We start from the raw sequence: 17702 nt of genomic DNA, 5'->3' as shown, positions 1-17702 counted from the left end.
AAAATCATTACATGCGATAATTTTTTAATAGATAGTATATTATTATTGATTAGTTTTTAAATATATTAACAGAAACGATTCATTTTTCTTAATGATATTAGTTTTTTTTTTTAACCTTTAATTCTATGACATTTGATCCTGATTTGTTAATTGCACTTTGTGCATATATGTGGGTTATATGATATGAATGTTGCTTATGGGCTATAGATCGCCTTAGCTATCTTCTTATCCATTTTTGATCACCTAATAAAATGGTGCAAAGCATGTGGTTAGTCAAAACTTAGGAGCACACAAACATGTGTAATGAATTTGTGGGCTCACGGTGCCGAAATAGTTTTTTTTATTAGTAAAAATATCATAAGCATGTTTTTTTTAAAAAATAAAAAATAACGGAGTATAAACTTAACCAAGAAAAAAAATGATGATATCATTTAATTAGATAATGAAAAAAATATATAACAGTAATAAATGGAAAAATTTAAATAAAAAATCTTAAAAAAAAGTAAAAAAAAAATAAAAACAAACAACGAAATTAAAATCTCAATCAATCAAAGAATAAAACTAAGAAAAAAACTCTAGAGTTTGATTTGAATTATGTATTTATAGATATTTCTCTCTTTTATGGAATATTTTCCACGTACAATCCCATGTGTTCTCTTAACTCACATAATGAAAAAAAGAAAAGAGATATATATATATATATATATATGGATCAGTTGCTTCTTCCAGAGTACCAAATATATACCAACCATTAACAGAGATGCATTATAAATTTCACCTACATTATTTATTGAAATCTACTTCATATGTTCAATTTATTTTAAATTTGTATCTAGAAAACGTGATAACTATAGAAATAAGTACGGTGCATTAAGAAAAATTGTTTTAGAAATTTATAGCGAAAAGTATCTTTGAGATATATATATATGTAAGGATATTATTAGGTCAGATTACCCTTCAATATATATAATGAAGGAATTCTGGCTAAACTGGAGAAGAGTTCTAAAGATATATAGTTACATAAAATAAAATAAATGCAACCCATGGAACTGTTTTTTTTTTTTTTTTTTTAAAAAAAAAAACTAAAAAAGATAGAGAAAATACTGCAACAATTTTATTGTAGTTCTAAATTTATTGGCGCTATGAATTAAAAAGATAAAATTAACTATTTTTCTACTCTCAACAACAAAAAATTTTAGCTTGAAAATCATGGGTAAAAAGGTGTTTTTGTTGGCATGGTAAAAATAACTAAAATATCATTTGAAGCAAGAAATAATGAACTGGCATGTTGGAGCTATTTTGACCCTTCCTTTTTTGTAGAAGAATAAAATTATTACATTGCCCTTTAATTCAAATTATCTTTACCTTGCATTTAGAGGTTTTTTAGTTTTTTATTATTGTTTTCCTTTTGTTTTTACATAAGTAGAATAAGAGGAAATTTGCTTAAAAAATTAACTCAAGTTTACTTGGGTATTTTATGTCATTTTTTACAATTAATTTTTTATTTTTATTTTATAGGGTTATTTTAATATTATGTGTCGAGTTATTTGATTCACATGGATTTATTTAAATTGACTTATATTAATTTTATTTTGTTTAATTTATCTATTATTATTGTATAGTTTTTTATATTATATTATTAAATTATTAAGTTTTGAATTTCCGTTTACATTGAAAAAAGTTTATTCTAGCAGCGGTACAGTGTAAAGTTAAACAAATAGCGTAGCTTAACTCACAAGGTGGAGTAATTAAAAAAAGAGTTAAGATCGTTAGGTTTTAACATAAAAGCACACCAATTAAGCTGAAGGACAGTAGCATGCTCACCTAGCAACCTATCATCTGCGGTACAAGAAGGACTACTTCGTAATTAATATATGGAGGATTTTGGATAAGAAATCGTGCACTAGGTTGGCTGAGTTAGGGAAAGGATATTAAAGAGTTCGAACCCCCTAGTGAAACAAGACTTTATATAAATTAATAAATTACAAAACATTAAATGATGATTCCATTAATTGTTTTCTAATACAATATGGACCGTTACTGTGACCACAGGCTTTTTATTGATTGATTGATTGATGTCACTAGCTAGGTGCGTAAACAAGTGTTTGGGGATGGAGGGAAAAACTTTTGTATCAATTTTCATTCAAAAAACAATTCGTAATGGTACTACGACAACAATTTTTTTTTATTGAATATTAATTTCTGTTTGAGATTGAGTTATTTTTTAAAATATTTTTTATGTTAAAATAAATTAAAATTATTTTTTTTATTTTAAAAAATTATTTTTAATATTAACGCATCAAAACGATTTAAAATATATAAAAAATTAATTTTTACTAAAAACAATTGAATTTTTTAAAAAACACGTGTTGGCCCGCGTTTCGATACAGGTTTTTAATTGGAAAATTAATACAGTGTCTTGTTTGTTTTTGGGTTTTAAAAAGTGCTTTTAAAAAAAATTTAAATTTTTTTATTTTTTTTATTTACTTCAAAGTAATATGTTTTTAAATCATTTTGATGTGCTGATGTTAAAAATAATTTTTAAAAAATAAAAAAATATTAGTGGCATATATTTTAAACATAAAAGGTTATTTAAAAAGTAATCGCAACCACACTGCCAACAGCCAAGCAATTAAGTTATGAAGAAAAAAATTGCATAAGTTCAAGCATATTGAAAACTAACAATGATTAGGTATTGTTTTGGGAAATTACCTCAATTCATCTTTATATTTTATTAAAGATTGTTTCTTATATACTTGCATATATGTGTTTAATTGCAACAATATTGATGTCTTTTGTAGTGATGACATATTTAATAAATAATTTATTTATAATTATGTTGAATGGATTAATTGAGATTATAATAGTAAATTATACATAATTTATAAGTTTACTGTTTTAGACCAAACTATGGTAATTTTTATTCATGCATGGTATAGAAGAATAACGAAATTTATTAATTCTAAGAAAATATCAAAATAACAAGCAACAAAGCTACAAGAAAGAAGCTCTCAAGTTAGTATATTTTATTCAAATACAACGGGCAATCATATGCCTATAAAAGTAGCTTGATAGTCCCTTAAAGAAAAAAAGGGTAAATTAGAAAAAAGTTAAAAATTACCAACAAATTCCTAAATAATAAAAATATGTATAGAAATAAGGAAAATGATAAATAAAAAAACTATAAAACTATAATTTCTAAAAATTATAAATAAATAAAAAATTAGGTTTATTGTATGGATCGAATCACAAAAGAGGCTTGAAGGTAAGTGTAGATTTTAACCTTAAAAATGAGCTTTAAAGGGTTTTCACACACACAGATTTATTCACAATCAGCTATAGGTGGGAGTTAGCCTTTTGAATTGATAAGATTTATTCTAATCAGAAACTATTATCGATTAAAAAAATACTGTACATTTATTTTTTCAAGCTAACTTCTTAAACTTTTGTTTGTTGATCTTGCCTATGTATCCATAAGCTAAATGTCTTGCATCATATATGCCTTAAAATTATTCTTAAACTTTAAAAACTGACTGGATTAAGGCTAATTTAGCCCTCACGCTTATCAAGAAAGAGAAAAGATAGTTTATATTAAATATATGTTTAGTGCTTATCATGAAAAGGGGTAAATAAAGTGCTTCTCTCATGTTTTTAAGATATGAAGAGAATGATAAGTTGTTATACAATTCATATTCATGTGAGATTTAATTATAAAATTAAGAACACAGTAACATATAATTAAGCGATAGTATATCCAAATGATTACAAACAAATATGAAAGCCATTTAATACCAAATTTTAAGTTAATGGATGAAATTTAATACAAAAACTTTAAGTTAATGCATGAAGTTAGAAAATCAGTTTTCAATATGTTTGCTTACACCCACTCAAATGATTTTATATACAATTCCCAAATATATTCTCTTGCACGAAAGCCACTTGGAATTAAATTTTGTGTAGTTATTTTTATTTAGAATAAAATACTAACTCAATCACAAATCTTAAACTTTTGGGGAAGATTTTTAAACTAATTTTATATTTAATTTATAATAAATGAAAGATTTTTAGACTTGAAATCTATATAAATATATTGTTATGATATGTTGCTGAAATTTTTAATAGAATTTCCAACATTAAGATTATGACCTCAAATTAAAAATCCAACTAAATTTAAAAAATTAAACTATTGGATGAGCTCTCTCGCTCTATTATATATATATATATGAAGTTTAGTGAAGTTTAGTAATAAGTTGGCTAATTATTTTTTAGTTAGACTTCTCCTCTGTGGATGGTGAAGCTATTTGATTTTGTTTCAAGGATTTTTCTTCGATAAGAAAAAATACAAATGAAAAATGACATAGTCATCACAGAAAATGTTCATATAAGATTTGTTTAAATACTAACTCAAAAATTATTTTGATCTTCCGACTACCTATAAACACAGGGGAGAATTAGAGACGAGGAGGAGAAAAAACTTTTGAGGAATGAACTTGAAAAAGAGAACATAATAAAGAGAAGGAAGTAGGGGATAGTTTGAGGGAGGAATAAAGATTGTTTTTAAAACAGAGACGAACAAAAGGGGAAAGAAGCAGGAATAGAGGGGGAAACGGTAAGGGTGGTTTTGGAGAAGGGAGACGAACACAAAAAAAAAGAGCAAAGAATAGAGGACAAGAACAAAACAGAGAATAAAAGAGCAAGAGAGGAGGAAGGGAAAAAATAAAAGACAACACAGAGAAAGAAGAGCCACTATTTTTACCAGCAGCATCGCCGAGGATCACCACCTAGTAGCCTAGAACCCGCAGCGCCCTCCGTGAACCACCACTAATCCTCTTCTTCACACCCACCTTGAGCCATCATCAACGACAACAAAAAAAGAAGAGAAGAAACAGAGAAGCAAGAGACATAAACGGGGGGAAGAAGAAACAAAAAAAAAAACATAAAGAAAAAAAAAGAGGAGCCGCCATCTGTCGTCTTTAACAACACCGCCAATGATAGTAGCCACCATAGGTCAGCCCTCCTCCCCTTTCTTCTTCTTCTTCTGCTCTACCACCCCAGTCTCCACTGTTCTACTAATGAATAGTGGAGAGCCACTTTTCATGGCCGGGCTAATTTTGGCCCAACCCAGGTCAAAATAGTTGGACTGGGTTCATTGTAAAAAAAAATCAAAAAATATTTTTTAAAAAACTTGTGATTGCCCTGTGTATTCTTGTATCAATTTTATATAATATTGGTTTATATTTTTATACCATAAAGATATAAATTTGGTATTAAAATACCCGAGTTTTGTCTAAACATCGCAAAAAATATAAAACAAAAAAGGTCTTGTTTTCATGCATACGACTATGTTTCTTGAGAAATTCATATTGTATTTTCATATAACAAAGAAAAATTCAAAAAAATATTTTAGCATGTATTTTGGCTTTAATAACCAGTTTATTAAAATCATGAGAACTGGGCTAAAATTTCAAAAAAAAATTCTTTTTTTTTCTTTTAGTGTATGAGGTTTTGACCTATATGTAAGACGTATTCTAGATATTAAATTATTTTGTTGACTTTAGTATCTGGGCTTTTCTTGAATCATAGATAGACTAACAATTAGAAAACATGACAAGGCCTTAGTTTTTTATCAGACAATCAAACAATGCAGCCTACCTTATGTAGGGGGTATTTGGGATACTAATACCTTATCTTTATGTAACCAGTCTCCATGCCGAATCTTTGAGACCAGTTAGGGTTCCTAATGATCAAAATACTAGGTGACGATTTCCATTCCTGTTTTCCATTGATAAAAAACAAGAATTCATTGTCTCCTCATATTTGCTAGATAGATATAATACCTGAGGGTGGATAATATCGCTGTGACGCCACACATGTGCGACACCTCTCGCTATAAATTCTATGTATAAAAACAGAGAATAATTTATGGAAAGTTCATTACATGTGTTTCCTTATGTTAGAAATGGTCATAATTATTATAGATTATAAAGGATATCTTTTTATTTATTTATTGTTCTATTTTAAGAAAAATGATACTATTTCTTATAAGATCTTTACTTTTCATCCTAAATTAGATTAAAAAAAAACTTATTAAAGGTAATAATATGATATGGGGGCATTGACAATGATCATGTATGAGTTTTATTTATTTATTTTTTACTTCATTTGAAATTAAACTTGTTTACACTATGATTAAGTTAGCTTCACATCATTGTTTGACAACTTATCTTGGCAAATATTAAGTTTTGCTATCCCTCCCTCCTAACACTTAGAAATAATTTATCTATTTACACTACAAAAAAAGAATAAAACAAAATAAGACAATTAAAGACAATTTAATGTAATCTTCAACTCCTAATTTTTCTTACAATTCTAAACTATAGAGAAAAAAAATAAGCTTCTCAAATTCTAAAGTTACAACCCGGTGAAGAGAAGAGTGTAGAGAAAACTCTCTAACAAGTTTATTTCACTAATCTTCCCTGAAAACATAGCTTAGAAGACTATTTCACTAATCTTCCTCTGAAAATTCTAATTTAAATAGAAAAAAGTTTTCAAAATACAACAATGAAAATTAAAAAAAATCATGAGTAGTAACTTCTAGGTTGAATTTAGTCATATTCTCGAACATGGATGATGTTGTCTTTTTATTTTTAAAAGGAACAATGCCTTTATAATGTTCTAGCAAAATTCCACCTCAATCAAATGCTCGAATCAAAAGTTATGCTTGTTTTTATGAGACTACATGCTGTACTTATACAAAGAAATGTGTACCTTGTCATAATTTGAAAAATAATACCTAATGAAACTACTTCAATTAATTTTAAGTATTGATCTTTTCATAAGTTTTCAATTATATGCTTGTCATTAAATGTTTTTTTTTTTTTTAATGAATACTTCCAATGAGAAAACAAAAACTTCTTTTGATGAGCAACCTTACCAAAGTCCTTCACAAAAAAAAAGAAGAGGAGGACATCACATTGTTCAGGAGTCGCCAACCACATGCTACTACTGTATGTAGTACATCATTGCGATCAACGATTTAAAAATTAGACCATAAAGTATATGTATGCTCTTTTTGGAGCCATGACCATGTGTTACTGCTTCCATTATCATATAGAAATATATTTCGCACATAATTAAGGAAATTAACATCAAAGTCCTTCTAATTATTTCTCTTCTTCTTCCTTTTTTATACAATAATCAAGCATATTAATAAAAAAATTAATAATTTAGAAGATGACCCTTGAAAAGTTGAAAGACCATTTACAGGAAAATAAAATGTTTGTGTTACAGGTGATATAAGAGAAAATAAAAAACAAACATAATAGAAAAAAACAAACAAATTAGTGATGTGTATTTCTTCATATTTGAATATTATCTGCACAGCAAATGAGGTCATTACCAGTATAACTAAAATTAGGTTCATTGCACTTTAGCCAAACTGATAGTCTAAGCAAGATCGAAAAGATACAAGAATCACAATCCGTCTGCAACTTGTTAAAAATTGTTGTTACCCATTTCAAGGGCCCACATAAACAAAAAAAGAAAAAAGAAAATAAAAGAGAAAACACAAAGAAATAAAAAATACTAAAAGAAAACAAAAAAAATACATTAGTAAAAAGAATAAACTAGAGCACTTGGGAAATTACTGAAAACTAGTTGAGGAAGATCAAAATATATAAGATTGAAAAATTTGATAATATATTTTCGACTAATAAAGGCTCTATTGGTAAATAAAAATTCAATTTGAAGAAAGATATTCAAAATTGGATATTCAAAGACTCAATTGGAATTTCTCAAGGTCTAATTGAATTTATTAAGGGGTTAATCACAAGAAAAAATGACTTTTGAAGTTAATTTAGACTTTAATTAGAAGAAATTAAAGTTTAGGGTTGAATTACAATTTTTAAGAGTTAATTTAGTTAAATTAGGGGCTTAATTGCATAAATATTAAAATTTGATGGGCAAATAGGGACTTGATTGAAGAATTTCAAAATTAAGAACTAAACTAAAAGAGAGACGTGAATATAAGGGGTGAAATTAACCAAATCAGGGTCTAAATTGAAGAAATTGAAAACTTGCTGGTCAATTCATGGTCGAAATGCATAAATTTAGAACCAAGGATTAAAATGAAAATAGCAGTCAACTTTGAGGCGGACGATTTAGTTTTACAAGGGTGAAATTGAATGAAATTAAAAGTTTGGAAGAAATTACAAGTACAATTAAAAGCAATTGGAAGAATAGGAACTTAATTGAAAATTTTCAAATCCTAAATTAAGAAATGTAAATGATGTGTTGTTCAGACTTAATAAAGAGAAGGTGAATGACACGCCGTTCATCAGCTTGCATCTTTGTTTCGACAATTTTGGCTGATTGAGTTAACAACTTTAAATGAATAAATGTGGAGCTACAGACCTCTAAATTGAGTAAGGTTAGATCCAAATGAAAGGTGTGCACCCCACCCCTTTTATCAACTTCAAGTTGTCTCAAGTGACGATGACATTAGAATTTCTCTGACAAGGCATCAAAAGTGAGCAATTCAGTTAGACTCGACAGTGCAACCATCATGGAAAAATTGATTTGGTTTTCATGTGTTTTATCCATTTTCTTCTAGAATTTTTGAGTTTTTGTGTTTTTTGGATGTTAAATCTGTTTTTTAGCCTTAGTTTTGTTTTTGGATCAAACTAGAGTTTTTGATTCGATTTATGGCTGAACCACAAATTCTGGATTAACTAAGTCGGGTCAACCATAATTTGGATTGCCATAATTTTTGTTAAAGAGTTTTTGGGTTTACATGTGTGTTTGGAAAACACCTCTTAAGCCTATTTTGGTGGTTTTATTACAAAGAAAAATGATTTTTTTCCAAAGAAAGATTTAAAAACTAAAAAAATAATTAAAAAAAAATCTTTTTTCTTACATGTGGTTGAAAACTCCTAAAGTTATTTAAGCAATTTTTTATAAAAGAAAATCTAAAATATTTTTACATGTTTTTTTTTTAAAAAAATTATGCTTGGATTTTACAATAAGTTTGTAAAATTTTAAAGGATTTTTGCCTACATTTCAGAAATACCAAAAAAAATTATTTTGTTTTTTCTAATAAGTGAGATTATGAACTTATACATAAGATTTATTTCTGATATTAAATAAGAAGACAATTTATTTGATTTTTTTTATATTGGCATTAGAACAATTAAGTTTTTAACATGACAAGATGTAGGCTTCCTTATGGAGAAATACGTTTTTAAACCTTAGATGGACCAACAATTAAAAAACACAACATTATCTTATTTTACATCAGACAAATAAACAATACAATTTACATTAAGTAAGACGTATTAGGGGTGTTAATTTATTTCCTTTACATAATCAGTCTCCTTACCTAGACTCAGAGATCATTTATGGTTTCTAGTAATCAAAATACTAGGTGACGATTTCCATTCTCTTTTTTTCTATTGATAAAAAACAAGAATTTCTTGTCCTTTACATCCACATCATTCCTGATGATCTCGATTTGAGAGGATGATCGTTGTGATGCCATACATGTGCGACTAAACCATATCATTTCTTATGAGTCAAACACTCCATTCTATTATGAAGAAAAAGAGATTCCAAATGCAAGTTTGAAATCTAGCTTTCACTAAAGGAAATCATTGATAAATCAATAAATCCAGAGTCAAGGGATGCACCAAGATACTCCACACAAATGTAAGAATTTTACCCATAATTGCCAAGTACTAGAACAATGGATTAACAAATGATCCAAAGTCTCCTACTCTACCGCACAAAATAGACATTTGGATTGCTTTATTGTTAATAACCAAAGTCTGAGAAGAAAGTCATTATAGAAAGTCAATTTTGGACCTCGAATCACATAAATATCTATATTTTAGGTGGGATCATTTTAAACTATACATTAAATTTGAAATGGTTAGATCCTTTCAAAAACAATCATGTCAATAAAAGAACTACACGATTTGATCGTGTATAATGCTATCATTATCTAAGCTCCAAATCTTTTGATCCAAGTTATTATTATAAAGGTGCACTCCTTCTTAGACAACATATAAATTTTTGCTTGTTACTACTAAAAAAGAATAATTCCCGATGCCATTGAAACTTCCATGTCCATCCATATTCCATTTAACCACAAGCTCGTGTCACAAACATGAGAATTGTAATTTTAAAGGTCTATCTCTCACCTAAAAATTTAACCATAAGCCCATATATGTTGCTTACCTTTGCTCTACCGTTTCTTCTTCTTCTCATTTTTTTTTATGTTGTCAATTTATTTATAAATAAGAGACAGAAAAAAAAAAGAAAAAAAAATTGTACATTTATTAGACAATTTGTTATCTAAATTTGTGTGTATATAATCATTGTCACTTATTAGATAGGCATTTCTTACAATGATTTTAAGTTCATGTAGACTTTAATTTATTGTGTGTTATATGTGATATATATTTCACAACTCATGAAAGTTATAATGATTTTGTAAGATAACATGTCCTATTTCTGACCCAAAAAAAAAAAACTCCTAGATATATTCTCATTAATTACGTTTTTATTTAAACAACATTATTGCCAATAATAATAATAATAATAATAATAATAATAATAATAATAATAATAATAATAATATATATGATTTGATTGTGTGTATAATTTAGCCATATTTTTTTCCTTCGTTAATCATGTTGTTCCTAACTAGGCATCAAGACCACAAAATCATGAGGAAATTATGATTTCATACACGAATATTGATCATCTACATACATAAATTTTTGCACTGGTGAAGCAACAACAATGGTGGAAATTTGGAATCCAAGAAGCCGTAATTCACACCACCATACTTCTAGAGGAAATTTAAACATGAAATAATGATCGCTCCTTTTCATCTCTTTTTCACTCTCTCGCATTTACACCTCTCTCCCACCATAAATGCTAGCAAACCCTCTCTATACGCTCTGCAATTACTCCTCTGCTGCCACATCCTCACCACCTGTTCCCTTTCTTCTTTCCTTTCTCAGCTTCTTCAAAACCTTATAATTTGTCTCCTCCTTTTCCTCTTCCGTTTCTCTCTCTGTGTGTGCCCTTTTCTCTCCCATCATAGTTTAACCATACAGTCATCTTAAAACCCTTTCAGAACATAGGGTCGCTCTTCAAAAACCAACCAGTAAACCACTTCTCTATCCCTAAAAACTGGTTTTGTAGAGACCTAAAACCTCTTCCATCACAAATCTAATCCTTGTTTCCATGGAACTTCAAAGGCTTCTATATTTTGGTTAGTTGCATACCTTGTCCATAAAACCTTTCATTTCTCTTCACAATAAGATTCTCTCATTTTCAGTTTTATATCATGTCCTCATCTTTTTCCTAAACATAAAAATGGTGTTTTTTATAATTTTTTGTGCAGGAATGGAAAATGTCAAGTGGGATGGATTGACCTAGATCTTAGTGGGCGTTATAGTCTTGGTAATGGTGTGTTGAAATTTATTTGTCAAAGCTTCAGAAAGGGGTCCATTTAGTGTCAACTCTTCGTGCTCATTTGTTTTTTTATATAATTCTAATCTTTTGGAACGTAAAACTAGAAAGGGCTTGAGACTTTTCTTTGATGTTATCACCCCAACACCCTACAGTCAATCCTCCTCTCTTACTACTTGTAATAACCTTTTTTCTTTTTTGCTTTTGCTCAAACAGCTTGAGAGAATCTATTTCGCAAACTAACCCCACATACCGCCAACGTAAGCAGCAAAATCAATCATGTCATACCCTCTAGAGATAGAAAGAGAGAAAGATAAGGATGCTGCTTAGGGTTTGTTGGTGAGAGTAAGATATGCCTTCTGTAATGGAGTTTAAAGCAGAAAAAGGTTGTCAGATTTCAATCATCCTCTAAGGTTAGTCAATCAGGTAAGGTCCCTCTCACTTTGGTTGAGGTTCTTAAAAAGTGTTTTTATTCACTAAATATGCTTAAACAAAGTAATTAAAACGTTTCCAAGCAACATCCTTCTTGGAATGAACGCAAAACGCTTTTTTTTTTTTAGTAGAGAGAGAGAGAGAGAGAGAGGGATAAAAGGTGTTAACTTGCTTATCTGGTGATTAGCCATCTCTTGTAACTACAGCTACGACAGTGTGGAATACACTTCACCTTGCCCTACAAATTTCACACAACATTTATTATGATGGGAATTTAACTTGGTTTTGCTTTTTTTCCTCCTTGTACTCTTTTTTATAATTCATCAATGTTTCCTATCAATAAATCTTTCCATATAGATGTTAATTTCCTATCTACAAACATCTCCTATATAGCCTTTAACATGTTTACATGGCATACCTTAGGATTATTCTTCTTTTTTTATTTGCTTATTTATGATATTTTTTGTGCAGATTGGAAGTACAGCTTAGCTTAAAATTTCAGGTATTTATACAAATGTTCCACGCAAATATGTTTGAAGGCCATCACATGTTTGATATGGCTCCCAAAAGCTCTGAAAATGACTCGAGTAAGCTCAAAGATGATGACTATGAGACCAAATCGGGCACCGAAACTATGGAAGCTCAGTCCGGTGATGACCGAGATCCCAGTGAACAACACCCCAAAAAGAAGCGTTATCATCGCCATACACAGCGTCAAATCCAGGACATGGAAGCGTAAGCAGTCTTCGTCTTAACTTCGATCGACTGTGCATTGATGGATAGATAGACCGTGCTTTATTTATTTATTTATTGTAGTTTTAAATTTTTGATGATTTATTTATGAGCTTTGTTTGCTTAGTTTCTTCAAGGAATGCCCTCATCCTGACGACAAGCAACGGAAGGAGCTCAGCCGTGAGCTAGGTTTAGAGCCATTGCAAGTCAAATTTTGGTTTCAAAACAAGCGCACTCAAATGAAGGTAACTCATCCGCTACATTTCAGGCACCCTCTACACTCTCTCCAATCTCATAGATTTTGTAATAAGGAAAGCATATAACTCTATTACCAAAAAAAGAAAAAAGAAAAAGGAAAGCAGATAACTTCCCATATTTATTCATGTTACAAATATTTTATTTTTCCTTTCAAAAAAGGATTTTTCCCTTACTTAGCACGAGAAATCCTAAGATACTTGAGTCGTAATACTTACGACATATGATAAAGATAAATACAAGAAGGGAAGATATTCATATTCATATACGACATATAAGTATTGATAGTTAGCATAGAGATATATTTCTAATTACAAATAATTAAAGCTCATATGTAAGAAAAAATATTTGATCATATTAATAAACTCTATTTTTTTTGTTTGCAAAGTTTTTTTAGTTTAAGAATAAAGAGCGGCTTATATATATTGCTAATCTTTCTTTCCATTGTGTAGGCTCAACATGAACGCAGTGAGAATTCAATTCTTAAGGCTGAGAATGAAAGACTTCGTGCGGAGAACAATAGGTACAAGGAAGCCCTACGTAATGCTTCATGCCCTAATTGTGGTGGTCCAGCTGCTCTTGGTGAGATGTCTTTTGATGAGCAGCATTTGAGGATTGAGAATGTTCGTCTAAGAGAAGAGGTTACAAAAACTACACCTTCTGTTACTCTTATCAATTCAAATTTTGTAATCCTTCAACTTGTTTTTAATAAAACTCCTGTGTGGTTACAGATTGACAGGATTTCTGGAATAGCTGCCAAGTATGTTGGCAAGCCTTTGTCTTCTCTTTCCAACCTTTCTCCTCATTTACCGTCCCGGTCTCTTGATCTCGGAGTTAGCAATTTTGGGGCACAGTCGGGTTTCGTGGGTGAGATGTTTGGAGCTACTGATCTTCTTAGATCAGTCACTGGACCTACTGAGGAAGACAAATCAATGATAGTTGAAATCGCGGTTGCAGCAATGGAGGAACTAATGAGAATGGCTCAGGCTGGAGAACCCTTGTGGATTCAAGGAGAGAACAATACTGAGATGCTCAATGAAGAGGAATATTTGAGAACTTTCACTAGGGGAATTGGACCAAAACCTTTAGGAATGAGATCTGAAGCTTCAAGGGAATCCGCAGTTGTTATCATGAATCATGTTAATCTTGTTGAGATTCTTATGGACGCGGTAGGTTTTTCTACTTTTTAAGTTCGCCTAGATCTGTATCTATTTATGATATTTTCGGCTGATTCGTTGGGACTTGGATACAGAATTAGGATGGATTATATCTCTATTTATTCTCTAAATCTCCATTCAATGATTTAACGATTTCTGAGACTTTGAAGTCGGAATTTTTTCTTAGTTCCAAATAACTATAATGTTGATCAAAATTTTTGTTACAGAATCAATGGTCAACTATTTTCTGTGGTATTGTATCAAGAGCAATGACCCTGGAAGTCCTATCAACAGGAGTGGCAGGGAACTATAATGGAGCATTACAAGTGGTATAAACAAATTTTCAATTTCTTTAATCTATTATATGGATCTAATGACTTTTGTGAAGGAAATAGTACCAACACCAAGATGATCAGCATTTGCATTTAGTTCATTGACTTCTCAACATACCTATCATTGCTTTTCACAGATGACAGCTGAGTTTCAATTACCTTCCCCAATTGTTCCTACACGAGAAAATTACTTTGTGAGGTACTGCAAACAGCATACCGATGGGACTTGGGCAGTGGTAGATGTTTCCTTGGACAGTTTACGCCCTAGTCTGCTGTCGAAATGTAGAAGAAGGCCATCAGGTTGCTTGATCCAAGAATTGCCAAATGGTTATTCAAAGGTAGTAACTCTTACTTGAATATGATCACTTTCAAGGCCTCACTTTCATTACCAAATAGGGAGACCTTCAAAACGTTTTGTTAAAATCATCATATAACCCTGGTATCATGATTCTGCAGGTCGTCTGGGTTGAACACATTGAAGTGGATGATAGATCTGTTCAAAATATATACAGACCACTAGTCAACTCTGGTCTTGCTTTTGGAGCAAAACGTTGGGTGGGAACACTAGATCGACAATGCGAACGTCTTGCAAGCTCGATGGCCATTAACATTCCAACTGGAGATCTCTGTGGTAATGGATTTTGATATTTTTTTTCTTTAGTTTCTTAGAGCTTAAAAAGTTTAGTCATTTGGATTTCTTCCAGATGACATAATATCTTGATCAATCTTTGTTCTTCTGGATAGTGATAACAACTGCTGAAGGGAGGAAAAGTATGCTGAAGCTGGCCGAGAGAATGGTGATGAGTTTTTGCACCGGAGTTGGTGCTTCTACTGCACATGCATGGACGACATTGTCCGCAACTGGTTCTGATGATGTGAGAGTAATGACCAGAAAGAGTATGGATGATCCAGGCAGGCCTCCTGGTATTGTGCTTAGTGCTGCCACTTCCTTCTGGATTCCAGTTCAATCCAAGAGGATGTTTGATTTCCTTAGGGATGAGAATCATCGAAGTGAGGTACATGAAATCATGTAGCTTTCAAGCCTAATTTCTTGAAAGAATTCAAGGTTTTAAGCTCTTCAAATATGTAAACCTTTTATCTTTGCATACAGTGGGATATCCTTTCGAACGGCGGCGAAGTTCAAGAAATGGCTCATATAGCTAATGGACGTGATCCTGGAAATTGCGTCTCCTTACTCCGTGTCAATGTAAGTTTCCGAAACATGATTTTGTGTGCGTGCTAGCAAGCCTTTCCTGTTCACGTATCTTATTTCAGAATCATATCATTGCTGAAATCAACCATATAAATTGCAGAGCGCAAATTCAAGCCAGAGCAACATGCTGATATTGCAAGAGAGCTGTACTGATTCTACAGGCTCATATGTGATTTATGCACCAGTGGACATTTCGGCCATGAACATAGTCCTAAGCGGTGGAGACCCAGATTATGTTGCCCTGCTTCCATCAGGTTTTGCTATACTCCCTGATGGACCAGGATATGGCTCTCCAGGAATTCTTGATGTTGGGTCCGGTGGCTCTCTACTGACTGTTGCATTTCAGATATTAGTTGATTCAGTCCCAACAGCAAAACTTTCGCTCGGATCAGTAGCAACTGTAAACAGTCTAATTAAGTGCACAGTTGAAAGGATTAAGGCTGCAGTAATTTGTGACAACGCCTGATTGAAAAGCCTCACATAATGTTAGGAGCTTCTGGTTAACTATATTTTTGTGAAATTATTTCATAACAAGTAGCCAAAATTACAGAAGAACTAACATTTTTGTGCTCAATCATGATTGTTGTTGCAGTTAGGAAGAGGAGAGGAAGCAAGACAAATGAAGTATGCTTTCAACCATATTTAAGTCAAGAACGCACCTAAGATGATCCTTGCTTGGTGGTGTTTGTTAACGCAGAGTAGCTAGCTAATAGTAAAAGGGCATTTCACCACCCTGCAGGGGTTGTAGGTTCGGGTATTGACTTTGCCTGACAAAGATGAAAGTGAAGTCAGAACTTGTTACAAATGTTACAAAATTTCGCTTTCATATATCTTTTGCTTTATCTTTTAGAGTTGACTAGGGTTAGTGTTCCTGTAGGTGTGAGTTACTTTGTATTTGTCTCCTTTTGCGTATCTGTTATGAAGGAGCTTGCCTACTCATTTAACAGACATTAGTTTCATTTTGTGTTGAACTTTTCAGTAGCTTCTTATTGAATAGTTGTTCCTTTCTGTTTGAGACTGCTACTTATCGATCTCTGTCTGAAAAATGACAGCCTCAGTTTTGATAATTAGAATCGGTCCCCTTCCTTCCTTCCTTCTCATTATCAAGGAGGACAAATCCAAGGCATCAATGATTGAATTGGGTGGCTTCTAACTTGTTCAATCTCAAACTCTAGACCAAAAAAAGGGTATTTATCAACTATGAGTTCTTAACATAAGAGATAAAAGCAGCCAAAGGAACTTTCATTAGCCCTTAATTTGACATTAATATATGACGGGAGCTAGGCACTAACAATTGTATTGGAAGAGCCTCTGGGGAACTTAAGCAATACAATATTGCCAACTCGAGGAGAATTCTCAATTCAAAAGCTTAAATGGGGTGGTAAGATCCTAAGAACGGTTTTATACGAACTCTCTAATCCCTTTATATTCCTCGAGAAATCAATAAAAAGGGATATTGAAGATACAAAATAAAAGGGTTACCTACAAAGAGACTGTTATTTGTTTACGCGTTAAAATTTATGTTTAAAGTAAAATGCAGGAGTTAAATGTTTGGTAAAGGAAAAACTACTGATTACTATTTATGGGCCCCATTAATTTCTGTTTTTGCAACGCAGAATTAAAAAAAACAACTGAAAGCTGCTTTTTTTGCACTGTTCATATAATTGCATTGTTCAATGAACACTGCAATTAACATGAATAATGTGCATTAGTACACTGTTCACTTGCATTGCGTGTTTGTTTTTTAATTATTTATTAGTGTGTTAAGTTTTTTAATATATTTTTTTAAAAAAAATTAGTTTAGAGTGAATTTTATACTTAATAATATTTTATCTAATTTTATTATATGCTAAAAAAATTATGGAAACTGTAGTTCTTGTCGGATATATTTTGTACATAATGAAATTGTAAATGGTTTTATGGAATAATAAAAAATATTTTATATTAAATATGATTTATTTAATGATGTAATAGTAATAGTTAAATTCACAATATTTAAATTAAAAATCATCAATATTAATATATAATTTTTAAAATTATTTTATAACTTCAATTTTAAAAGCATTCTTAACCAAACACATTAAACTATTTTTTGTTCAACTT

The 17702-nt window shown here is 30.8% G+C and overlaps 1 protein-coding gene across 3 annotated transcripts; it reads left to right on the top strand.

Annotated features, from left to right (window-relative positions):
- Positions 1-10967: 10967 nt before the first annotated feature.
- On the top strand, positions 10968-16692 carry LOC118059505 (homeobox-leucine zipper protein PROTODERMAL FACTOR 2). 3 transcript variants are annotated; one of them, XM_035072407.2, is made up of 14 exons: positions 10968-11278; positions 11411-11469; positions 11695-11891; positions 12382-12645; positions 12770-12887; positions 13350-13538; positions 13629-14066; positions 14282-14383; positions 14524-14724; positions 14843-15017; positions 15131-15402; positions 15498-15593; positions 15700-16084; positions 16192-16692. In XM_035072407.2, the coding sequence occupies exons 4-13, from the start codon at positions 12425-12427 to the stop codon at positions 16063-16065; spliced, it is 2178 nt and encodes a 725-aa protein (XP_034928298.1). In that variant the 5' UTR covers positions 10968-11278; positions 11411-11469; positions 11695-11891; positions 12382-12424; the 3' UTR covers positions 16066-16084; positions 16192-16692. The 3 variants fall into 3 exon arrangements, with proteins under 3 accessions (XP_034928298.1, XP_034928289.1, XP_034928292.1); XM_035072398.2 differs by having other exon boundaries at positions 10969-11278; positions 11695-11904; XM_035072401.2 differs by having other exon boundaries at positions 10969-11278; positions 11411-11475; positions 11695-11904.
- Positions 16693-17702: the final 1010 nt, after the last annotated feature.

The sequence above is a fragment of the Populus alba genome, chromosome 4 (genome assembly GCF_005239225.2).
Source record: "Populus alba chromosome 4, ASM523922v2, whole genome shotgun sequence".
NCBI classification, from domain to species: Eukaryota; Viridiplantae; Streptophyta; class Magnoliopsida; order Malpighiales; family Salicaceae; genus Populus; species Populus alba.
This window is presented reverse-complemented; position numbering and strand designations above follow the sequence as displayed.

Excerpts from the sequence above, each read along its gene's own strand:
- LOC118059505 (XM_035072407.2), top strand. The coding sequence starts at position 12,425 with ATGTTCCACGCAAATATGTTTGAAGGCCATCACATGTTTGATATGGCT. Across the intron at positions 12,888-13,349 it reads ACAAGCGCACTCAAATGAAG|GCTCAACATGAACGCAGTGA; the intron begins GTAACTCATCCG and ends TCCATTGTGTAG. Across the intron at positions 14,384-14,523 it reads ATAATGGAGCATTACAAGTG|ATGACAGCTGAGTTTCAATT; the intron begins GTATAAACAAAT and ends TGCTTTTCACAG.